The 10,813-nt window shown below is 56.3% G+C and overlaps 1 protein-coding gene across 1 annotated transcript in view; it reads right to left on the bottom strand.

Annotated features, from left to right (window-relative positions):
- Positions 1 to 3,935: 3,935 nt before the first annotated feature.
- TLE3 (transducin like enhancer of split 3) overlaps positions 3,936 to 10,813 on the bottom strand; it is a 28,769-nt gene continuing 21,891 nt past the window's right edge. Inside the window, exons 11-18 of the mRNA XM_019472385.1 lie at positions 10,193 to 10,301; positions 9,696 to 9,945; positions 9,307 to 9,516; positions 9,113 to 9,150; positions 8,639 to 8,786; positions 7,178 to 7,328; positions 6,625 to 6,701; positions 3,936 to 6,373 (exon numbers count right to left, since the gene is read on the bottom strand). Coding sequence (XP_019327930.1) covers positions 6,266 to 6,373; positions 6,625 to 6,701; positions 7,178 to 7,328; positions 8,639 to 8,786; positions 9,113 to 9,150; positions 9,307 to 9,516; positions 9,696 to 9,945; positions 10,193 to 10,301 — 1,091 coding nt within the window. The 3' untranslated portion in view covers positions 3,936 to 6,265. The remainder of the gene's footprint in view (positions 6,374 to 6,624; positions 6,702 to 7,177; positions 7,329 to 8,638; positions 8,787 to 9,112; positions 9,151 to 9,306; positions 9,517 to 9,695; positions 9,946 to 10,192; positions 10,302 to 10,813) is intronic.

Genomic DNA, 10,813 nt, shown 5'->3' with positions numbered 1-10,813 from the left:
GGTGGTGCAGCAGTGCTTTAATGAGATTTTTGAGACTTTTCATGCTTTAATAAGACTTTTCATGCATTTTAGGACCAGGAGAGCATGCAGCGGCCACCTCACTCAAGGTGTTTGCAGCAGAGGCGGTGGCACATGAGCTGGCACTGTGTCCCCTTTCGTTTCCTCCTGGGTTTCTTTGCAGGGGACAGGCATGGTACGTGCCGGCACTTGCAGCAAATGGCTGTGACCGAGGCTGGCAGCTCGCCTCCGCCGGCTCTGTGCCGCACTGCCAGCAGGTCAGCAGGTCCGGAGGTGGTTTGGGGAGGCCACGAACGGGGTGGCTGGGCGATCAGAAGAGCAGAGCTTCCTCCTTGGGTGCTGGCACCAACACCTCACTGGCACCCGTGCACCCTCGGCGGAGCTGGGAGGGAGCAGAGCATCTCACCCCAGCCTGCTGTCTGCATCCCAGTCCAGGGGAACATTGACTGGGAAATGCCACAGTTTCCCATGTGAATAATATCCCTTTCCTAGAACAACAGAGATCCTTGAAGCTATGGCGAGTCTCCAGGTTGAAGCTGGCCCTTCAGGTGCTGCATAAGCAGCAGCACGGAGGAGTCTGGCTGGTTGCAGCAGGGTTTAGCCATATCAGGGGCTTTGCAAATGTCCCGGGTCAGCGTTGAGATGTCACCATCAGAAACAGCCCCATGGGCTGGGCTTGGGCTGTCCCCAGGCTGGGGCCTTGATGCTTTCTCGTGCAGCTGTCCCCCAGCCCCGCGCCAGGAGCAGTCTCTCCGCCGGCAGAAAAGGCAAGGACGGCTGAGAGCACCATGCACGGGCCAAATGGTGGGCATGGGCAGAGCAGGTCCAGGCGCCTTTCCCGGCCTCTGTCACCTGCAGAAGGGACAGGCTGGCAGCCGCAAGCCACCCAGTGCAGCAAGCGGCGGCTGGCAGGGGCGAGCCCCCTCCAGAAGAGGCTCTCAGCGATCCCTCCTGCCGTGGGCGGTGTGTGTCAACCTGTGCTAATGATTTTTTCAGCGGGCAAAATCTCTGCAGGGTTTTTTTGCTGTTGTGGTGTTTTGTTTTTTTGTGTTGGGTTTGGGGTTTTTTTTTCAAGAGGGATTAAGCCAAATTAGTTTTTATCTGTTTCTGCAGTTTTCCGCTGGGATTCAGTGAAGCACCAGTGCCTGAGAACAGAAAAACGATAAACATCTAAACGCAGACACTCTGAGTACTGTTTTATCTCTGCCATTTGAAGTGATGACACCCTTCAACCAGATAAACAAAGCAACGAGGAGGGGCATGTTGTTAGATGGAGTGTGTAACGAACAGAATACTCCCTGCCACATTACAGACAATGGTAATGCACAATCATTCATTATAACTCAATTACAGTAATTAAAACTGGTGGGATGCAGAGGCAGAACAGACGAAGGGAGTAGTGCCAACAGAATTTACACTCCGTGTCATCAGCTAGCGATAACAACAGCTGATGGTGTCCCAGAGCCTCCTCCCGCCATCTGTTCCGAGAGCCAGCGATGAGGGATGGCATTAGGTGCCGCAGCAACTGAGCGGATGGCGGATGAAAAGGGGGTAGGAAAGGGCTCTTGGCCCTCCCCAGCACTGCGCCCGGCCCAGCCGCTGCCGTGGGTGCCACGCTGCGGGGAGGTGCTGCCCTTTGCACCCCGAAGGATGAGCCACCCCACCGAACCGGGCACAGAGCCCGGGAAAACGAAGGGAGAAGGGGGCACCCCGTTATCCCTGCTCCCCGTGGTGCAAACTGCACAGCAGCCTGCCTGGGAAGCCCAGCCTGCAGCCGCCTGCTTCGCTCCTGGGCTGGGCACGGCACGGCACGGCACGGCACAGCTCTGCTACGCCTGCAGCATTGCCTGGTGCTGCTGTTTAGGGATGAGAGACACAGCATGGGAAAAGCTGCTTGGCCCGGTTGGCTCCTCGGGGCAGGCATTCCCGGGGGGTCACCATCCCCCCTCTCTGCCTGCTCGGGGCGGGGGACACACGTGCACCCCACCGGCTGTGCAGGAGCCCCGAGGCAGCTCTGCCAAAGCCCTCAGTACAGAGGGTGCGTCGGGCGACTGGCACGGTGGCAGCATGAGTGGCCACCCTGCACCTCGATCAGTTCAGTTAGTTATTTCATGGCAAGCTAACAACCTCTGCCTCAGTGCGAGGACCTACACACTGTAATTTGATAATTATGGGTTACTCAAAGCGCAATTTGGGCTGACCGCCTCCCCAGAGAGCCAGGCTGGGAAGGGGGAGTGGTGCCCAGCCCCAGGCGACTGCTGGAGCGGTGACCTGCACCCAACCGCCACACCCTCCCAGCGTAACCTCCGTCCTCTCCTGCCAGGGCTCCAGGAACGGCACCGCTGCGGGAAACCAGCCGGGAGCAACGTCAAGGTGCACCCAAAAGGGTGACGGCTATAGGGTGCACCCAAAAGGGTAACGACTCAGTTTTGATGCTCAGCAGCTGCTGGGATCAAGTATCTTGTGCACCTTCTTCGTGGGAGCCCTTCCTTGCAGGAGTGCGATGCTGCGGCACTCGCAGAAGGAAATCGCTAATGAAAAGTGAGTAATGCAACCCAAAAGGTGCCGTTTGCTGGGTACGCCGGGCCATGGCCCACCTGCAGCGTGGCGCAGCCTTGGGTTGGGTGAGCACCCACGCGGGTGAATCCTGGTGCCCCACTGCAAATCCCGCCCGATTTGCCAGCTGATGTGCGAGGTCTCTGCCTTCACGCCCTGGTGTGTCACAGCAGCATCAGCCGAGGCTGAACTAAAAGCATGTAAAAAAAGAAAAGCCCTTATGAATATATAATTTAAAAAATTAGTGTGGGGGGCTTGGAATACTTTAATTATAAAGTGCAGGCATTCGGCGCCTGGTGATAGCGTAAATGGGAATCGGAGAGACTGCGCACGGCTTTAACACCTCCTCCATCAGCACTTTCAGAAAGATTGTAGTCAAACCAAATTAATTGCAAAGGGCAACAGTTTGCTGGGAACTGTTGAAAGCAGAAGCCGCAGCGGATCAGGCGCCCGAAGGGGCAGTGCTGGGGGCTGCTGGGGGGAGCTGCTGGGCCCCACTGAACCCTTCCACTCCCCTGCGCCAGGCTCTCCAAAATCTTACAACAAAGGATTTCTTGCAATTTTTATCTTTTAATGGTCCCCTGTGTAAGCCCCTCATTCCATCCAGCTTAAAATCAGATTTAAATGCACTCATAACCATTTACCGCTGTACATTATCGGAAACCCAAGCAGTTAGAGTGCTGCTCCTGCTTTTTATTTCTCCCTCGCAGCAGGCTCTGTCATGTTCAATACATCACGGGGAAGCCCCCGTAGGATGGTACATATGTCCTAGTTGAAGGAAAGTGCTTTGTCTCTGTCAGGGGCACCCGGGCCAAGTGCAGGAATGCGGGTGCTCGCGTCCCGTGGTTTTGGAGCCACCCCACCCCATCCCTAAGCCACAGCGAGCATCCCGCCTGCAGCCACGGGCACCCCGAGGGCTGGCACCCCGCCACAGCATCCCCCCGGGGTGCAGGGTCCCCTGCTCCCAGCTTTCTCTGCGCCCCCAAGTCCTCGCTGCAGGCTCGCAGCAGCAGAAACAAAGCAGCTGGGTGATGCCTTTGGGAAGAAAAAAGAAACGATGGGGTCCGGGGTGCCCAAGGAGGGGGGATGCCCAAGGAGGAAGGAGCACATCCCTCAGCAGCACATCCCGGGCAGGAGGGCATGGCCAGGCCCACGGCAGCAGCGACCAGAACTGCGGGAAGGGGGAGAAGCCAAGGGTCGGGGGCTGCAGTCAGCTGCTCCCATCAGTCCTGCGCTCGGTTCTTCCTCTAGCCAACCTTCGCCATCATTCCCATGGGTAGGGGGGTCCCCGGGTGAGGGGTGTCCTGTGACCCCGGCCCCACCGCGCAGGAACAACGGCCCCTCGCTTTCTTTGCTTGCTTTTATTAACAACTCAGTGCAGGTTTTCAGAGATCAAATGGTTTATAGACACTTTGCTTTCATTTGAGCTTCATTACATTTACTTTTTATTCTTTTTTCCTTTTTTTTCTTTTTTTTCTCCTTTTTTTACAAAAAAAACAGTTGTAGTTATTAACAGCTGTACATATTCTGCTACATACTTTGGTGTAAAGTTGAGAAGTCTGACTCAGTAACCCTCGGCCAGCTCCGGTACATGCAGTTCCTTTGTTTTTTTCTTGGAGGAAAACGAAGCACCAACTTGCAAACCAGTGACCACGCAGGACGCAAGTTGGCAGTGGCCTTACCGCGGAGGGAGTTTGCCATGGGGGCAGTTCAAAGCCCCCCAGCCCTTTCCAACGCACCCCCCCATCAATGCAAAGAGGGGGGGAATGCTCCAAGCACCGTGGGGTTGGACACTGCGCCCAGGTCTGGGGGTGCAGGGGGACGGGCAGAGCTGCCCCCACACAGATCCGTGCCAGCCACAGGGACCAAACACAAACCCCAAAACACACACACAGGGCATTGCTGAACCCCTCAGCAGGTGCCAGCACAGGTCCATTGGCGCCAGGGGCATTTTCAGAGTCATTTTTCTGAGCCAAACTGCCCTTAGAACCCCTTTCCCTAAATGCAGTTCTGAAGAGCTTGCTTTTGCCTTCATTGGGTAATTAGTGCACAAGATCGATCCCATCTCCTCCCCAGCCGAGGCGGTACACAGTGAGCACTAACGGGCCGCACAGGGTGGACACCATTTGCCTGGGACATTCCCCTTATTTTTCTTTTAAACAGAAAAGGGCAAAAAATCTCAAAACCCTCTTATTTTGACAGGAAAAAACATTTCCCATGAAATCTCCTCCCAGCCCCATCTCATCTCTCCCCGTCCCAGAGCGGCTGCTCGGAGGGATGCAATGACAACCATGCGCCCCAGAACAGCCGGGTACTGATCGCCTCCGCTTCATCCTCCTCTCCCCTGTCTGTACTATCCACGTATGTAAACCAGGCAGTTCTCACCTGAAACCTAAGCATTATTTTTTTGACCAGATTAAAATCGAAAATTAAAAAATAATCCATAAAAATGTAGTATAAAAATTCTCTTCCATATGCTACAATACAGGGTGAGCGCTTCTCTGCTACACAAATACTTTTATTTCCCATTATGTCTTTTTTTTTTTGTTTTACCCTTTAGTACAAAATGCTGAAACGCAGGCCTGTGCGGGGAGGGGGTTTGCTTCATCGGAACCTATATACCAGAAGACACAAGACCATATAGCCCACAGGACCCTACCAAAGCCAGCCCCTTCCCCCCACCACACACAAACCCTACTTGTTAGTAAACTTTGCTTTTAAAAAAACTGTATTTTAAAGGTTATCAATTCTAATTCTTTACTTTCATTTGAATACAAAACACATAAGTTGCTATTATCTTTCGTGGCTCCCTGAGCTGAATTTACTATGCTTTCTTTGAAATCACTCCTCATTGCTTCTGTCCGAAGACCAAGAAAGGCTTGCGCAGACAATCCCGCAGCGTGGGCTTCCCCTTTTCTTCAAACATACGAGCACAAAAAAATCCATATATAAAAAAAGGTGATTGTGTTGCTGATGTCCCGTCAGTAGCTGAGGATCCGACCGAGTCCCCCGCGGTCCCAGCAGCGTCCCACCATCACTAACACACCGAACAACGCACGGGTACGACAGTAGGAACAACTTTCACCAGTGGACATCTTTGCTCAGCCTGGTTACACGCTGCACGGCAAAGTCACGTCCCAACGGACGCTTCGCGGTGGGGGGGTAAGGAAAAAAAAAATAATAAAATTGCCACCACCAAAACCATCAGTGGAATACAATTACAGCAGACGAAAAATACACAACTAGTGTACCGGGAGGGGTCCCCCACCCTTCCAATGCTATTTACTAGTCCGTTATTTACATTTTTCACAAGTCTTATGCAGGATGCACAAAAAAAAAAGTCACAATAAAAAATAAGTCCTTTATAGTGCCACCAAAGCGCAGACGGAAAGAACCAGAAAACCAAAAAAAAAAAAAATTTTTTTTCAAAATAAAACCCAAAACCCTAAAACCAAACAAAAATTCGTTTAGGGCTTCAATGTGTGCCATATTTGCAGACCTCCAAATAAATCCGTGTGTATGGTACGCCGGGCCCTTGAGGCAGAGCCCTGCCGGAGCATGCCGGTCCATGGCCAAGCCCCGGGGGCCGCCCCGCGGCAGCCTCCCCGAGCCCCCGGCTGCTCCCCGCCGGCCGCCCAAGTCCTGCCACCGCCAGTGCTGGGAGTTGCCAGCCCCGCTATAAAATCCGTGGTTAGTAGATGACCTCATAGACTGTGGCCTTCTTGTCACCAGAGCCCGTGACAATGTACTTGTCATCTGCTGAAATGTCACAACTTAAGACGGACGAGGATTCCTTGGACTGGAAAAAGGAGGGGGGGGGGAAAGAAAAGCCATCAGTTTGGTTTCCCGACAAGGCTGCTGCAGCCGCATCTCACCAAGCGGCACCCATGCTGGTGGCATCGCCACATCCCGCATGCTGGGTAGTGATCCGGCCACCCCAAAAGGATTTCCCCCCCCCCTTCGCAGGGCTGGCAGCCCCCCAGGATGATGCTGAGAGTGGGGTCCAAGCACTGCCCACCCGCGTGCCCTGCCCGAGAAGCAGCCTCCTACCTGGAAGATGCTCGCTCCGTAGGGCGTCCTCCAGGCGTTGAGCAGGTTGTCTTTTCCAGTACTCACAAACCATTTACCTGCGCCCGGGAAACACGGCGTCAGCAGCCGAAAGCTGCCGCTGCTGACCCCCCAACCCCATGGCTGGCAGCACCGAAGCCGCCGGCTAGACCCCGTGGCCAGCCTCTCCCTGCCCCCGGAGGCTTCTGGCTGTTTACCCTCAGAAATTGGAGATTTTGGAGAAATTGGAAAATCTGGAGATTTTCCAGAGATGCTCGCCCCAGCCCCTCTCCTGACGGGACTCATCCCAGCACTGCCCCGCGCTCGCACACAGGCAGGTGTTGGTTCACCTCCCGCAATGCGACGTGGCAATTTGCAACCACGACTGGGATCGTTTTACAGGGATAATCCCCAGTGGCACCATCCATGGGACAGATCCTGCTGGAAGCCTCTGTGCTCAGCCCTCTGCCACCGTGCCGTGCATTGTCCCTTCCTGCCGCGGTCCTCGTGCGCATCCCCAGCTGTCGCCGAAGGAGCCGAGTTTAGGGCTGCTTACCGCAGTAGGCAAACTTGAGGGAGAGGACGCAGCTCTCGTGGAGATGCAGCTGGTACTTGTCGGGTTTCGTGTGGTGCAGCACTTCCACGTTGCTGCTCTCCATGCCCACTGCGAGCCACTCGCCCGTCGGGCAGTACCCCAGCGAGAAGATCTGCAGGGGGGACAGCGGGGTGCTCAGGGAGGGGTTTGCACCCGCCAGCTCTGCCTGCAGCCCCCTGACCGAGCAGGCACCAGCCACCTGTGTGTCCCTGGCAATTCCCCATCGGGGAGAGAGGCCGATCGCCTGGGCGTGAGCCGAGCTGGGGGTGATCCCGTTGGCGATTTTAGTAACGTGATGGCAGCGAGGCCAGCCATTCAGAAGAGAAACAGCCCGACAGGCAGGGAAGGACGCAGCCTGGTCTTCTTAAATCACCGAGTGGCCCCAGCCACTGAAACACGGGCACAGCAAAGCTGGGAGCCGGCGGATGGCATCTGCCCCTGCAGCACAGCCCCGGCTCTTGCCCTGGCCGAGGCACCCCAGCTGAAACACAGCCTCTTCCAGGGACAGCACTTCTGTCTTTGGACAGAAAATACCTTCCTGGCATTCTCCAGAAGAGGAAAACTAGGCACAGAAGGCAACAAGACTAAATAAGCTCTAAGCCACAGCTACTCGTGGGTTGGAAACTGCGGTGGCACGGCTTCTGGATGCCCAGCTCCATGATGGCGAGTGTTAATGCAGTGGAAAGTCCCGACCACCAGTGCCGTGGGGTCAGCAGCTGGGACGCAGCAGAGACCTCGGCCACGCTGCTGCCTTTCTGGACGCTGATCACGCAACTCCAGTTTCACCAGCCATATGGCGTTGGTGGAGGCTGCTGGCCAGCCCTGAAGAGGTACAGCAGGATCCGGAGAGGCATGTGCATGTATTCAGGGGTTCGGAGCAGCTGCGCGAAACCTGCGAATGCCAGGGCGGCTCCAGCCCCACAGAGACTGCTGCATTTGCCAAGAGGACACAAGGTCCCAGCTTTGCCCCTTTGGACAAGGGCTCCGGGAGGCTCTGCAGGAGGAGGCAGGTGCCTGAGCCCTGCAGCCATCCCACCTGCAGGGCACCCAGAGCCAGCCTGTAACACCCACGGGCATCCCTAAGCAAGCACTACTTTCTTAATGGCAACCTAAGTCTTGCAGTGGATGAAAAAGCAATGAAAGAGGAGCCGAAACAAAAGCCAGGGAGCCCTGCAGCTCTCGCTGCCTTGAACACTCCTGTGTTACACCTAGAGTACTGGGACAGCCATGCACAGAGCTAACAGGGGCCCGTGCAGGCCACTTTCCCAGCAGGAAGAGCCCCCTCCCACGCACAAACCAGCTGCCGAGCGGGCTGCCCCGGTTTCCATGGAGGGATAAACCCCTGTATGGGGTCTCCACAAGGAGCTGCACAACGAGGCCAGGATGTTCCCCCTCCCAGGGCCAAGGGCACCCCATGCTTACCTGGGAAGTAAAGTCATGCTGCTGGAGCTGCCTCCCTTCCCGCAGGTCCCAGGAGCGCACTGTGTTGTCCAGACCCCCCGTCCACAACTTTGTACCATCATGCGAGATATCTATGCAGCTGGCACCATCTGTGTGGCCTTGGAATTGCCTTTAAACAACAAAAAATAATGCAAACCTTCAAGGGGAACACTAGCAAAAAGCACGTAGGGAGCTGGTGCTCAGGCTGCATTTATGAGGCTTCCCTGCACCAAGCACACCTGGAAATCTATCCAGGGAGCATCCTTTACCAAGGCACACCAGCCCGGCCAAGCCTGCTGGGCTCACTTACAGACAAAGCATCACGAGATAGCGTTCTTGTTGCTATCCCCAAGGCACTCACGCCAAAACATAGCCAGAAAGACCCCGATTATGGAGAAGAGCAACCCCCGGTGCTCCCAGCCCTCCTGCCGCAGCCAGGTGCCGAGGCTGGCTCACCTGACGAGCGTCTGGTTGTGCAGGTCCCAGACGGCGATGTTGCCGTCGCTGCAGCAGGAGAAGCAGACTTTGGCATCGGGGCTGATGGCCAGGGCGTAGCACGTCGCTGCAGCAGAAGAAGCAGACTTTGGCGTCGGGGCTGATGGCCAGGGCGTAGCAGGCGGGACGGAGGAGGCCAGGTCCCAGACGGCGATGTTGCCGTCGCTGCAGCAGGAGAAGCAGACTTTGGCATCGGGGCTGATGGCCAGGGCGTAGCAGGCGGGAGCAGAGGAGGTCAGCTCGGCCTTGATGCGGGGTGTGGGGGAAGCCAGGTCCCAGATGGTGAGCGTGCTCGCCTCGCCTCCCACGATCAGCGTGCGGCCATCAGGAAGGAGTTTGCAGGAGCGGATGTAGTTATCTCTGTTCTGGAGGAGAAAGAGATGTTAGCAGGAGGACAATGAATGATTGCATTAAGAGGCAGGGGAAAGCAGGAGGGGACACATGCTTGGGGACCAGGAGCAATCCGCTATGGCTTGCTCGCTTGCACGTGCATCAGGGATGCTCCAGCTCCCGCGCGAGGCAGCACTGCCCCGAGTCCCCTTACCAGGCAGTCCAGCTGGGAGATGGGGCTCTTGCTGCCCGGCTGGCTGATGTCCCAGATCTTCACACACCCCTTGCCCCCTGTGTAGACGTGCCTGGTGGGGTTGCTGATGGTGACGGCGCACACCACCTCCCCGTGGCTCAGTGTGTTGATCTGCCGAGCGTGCCGTGGGATGCCGGGACCCGCCAGGGCATCGTGGGGAAAGGGGACCGGCTGCATCTGCCCATCAGCACTCACGTGGAAGGAATAGGCTCTGCCGGGGAGGGCAAATGGAGGGGTCAGCCCCGGAGACAGAGGTTTGCTGCAAACCCAGGGTAAGGGGGGGGGGCATTGGGTGGCATTGCAACCCAGCTGCCAGGTTGTGCCTTGCTGGGGGCTGGAGGCCACCACTGCTCTCCAAGGTCTTGGCCGGACCCAGCCCTGGGTGAAGCCCCATGCTCATCTCCCTCCCAGGCACACTCATCCCCACCCAGTGCACAAGACCACCAAGAGAGGCTTACGGTTTCCCTCCGGGGATGGACGCCAGGCTCGACGGCAAGCCGGGGGCTCTCATGGGTGGGTGCGGGTCGAAACCAACCTGCCAAGAGACAGACACACGGGTAAGGCCAGGCATGAGCTGGGCACACGAGAAAACAGCTTCCCGTCCACAAGCCTGGGCAGGCATGGAGACACTCGGCAGCTCCCTCTTTTTCCTTGCTGTTAAATAGCTAATTGTTATTTTTTCCCCTGGCAGAAAGGGGAAGGACTGGGGAATTAGCCAAAGGTTTCCGGTCTGCAGGGACCGGCGTGGGACATGCTCACCCTCCCCATGCTGTTCCCAGGCCCCCAGGGACAGGAGCAGCCAAGCCATGCCCAGCACCCTGGCTGCAGAAACCCCCATCTCTGCATTAATAGCAACGTTTTGCTTCTTGTTTTGCCTGTATTTTGCCTTAAAGCATACGACTGAGTGTTTAGCAAGAGTAAGGGGACTTACTGCACAGCGGGTACTTCCCATGCATAGAGGGAAGAATAAATCCCAGTGTAGTGGCACATGCGCATCACCCTATGGGGAGGCATGTCCATGCCCAGCACCCTTTGATGGTGGCTGATTCAAAATGCAGCCAGTGAGGAGCCCCAGTTTC

The sequence above is a fragment of the Aptenodytes forsteri genome, unplaced genomic scaffold, assembly GCF_000699145.1.
Source record: "Aptenodytes forsteri isolate BGI_AS27 unplaced genomic scaffold, ASM69914v1 Scaffold83, whole genome shotgun sequence".
Classification (NCBI taxonomy): Eukaryota; Metazoa; Chordata; class Aves; order Sphenisciformes; family Spheniscidae; genus Aptenodytes; species Aptenodytes forsteri.
The sequence above is the reverse complement of the archived record's forward strand: the minus strand, read 5'-3'. Positions and strand labels throughout refer to the sequence as shown.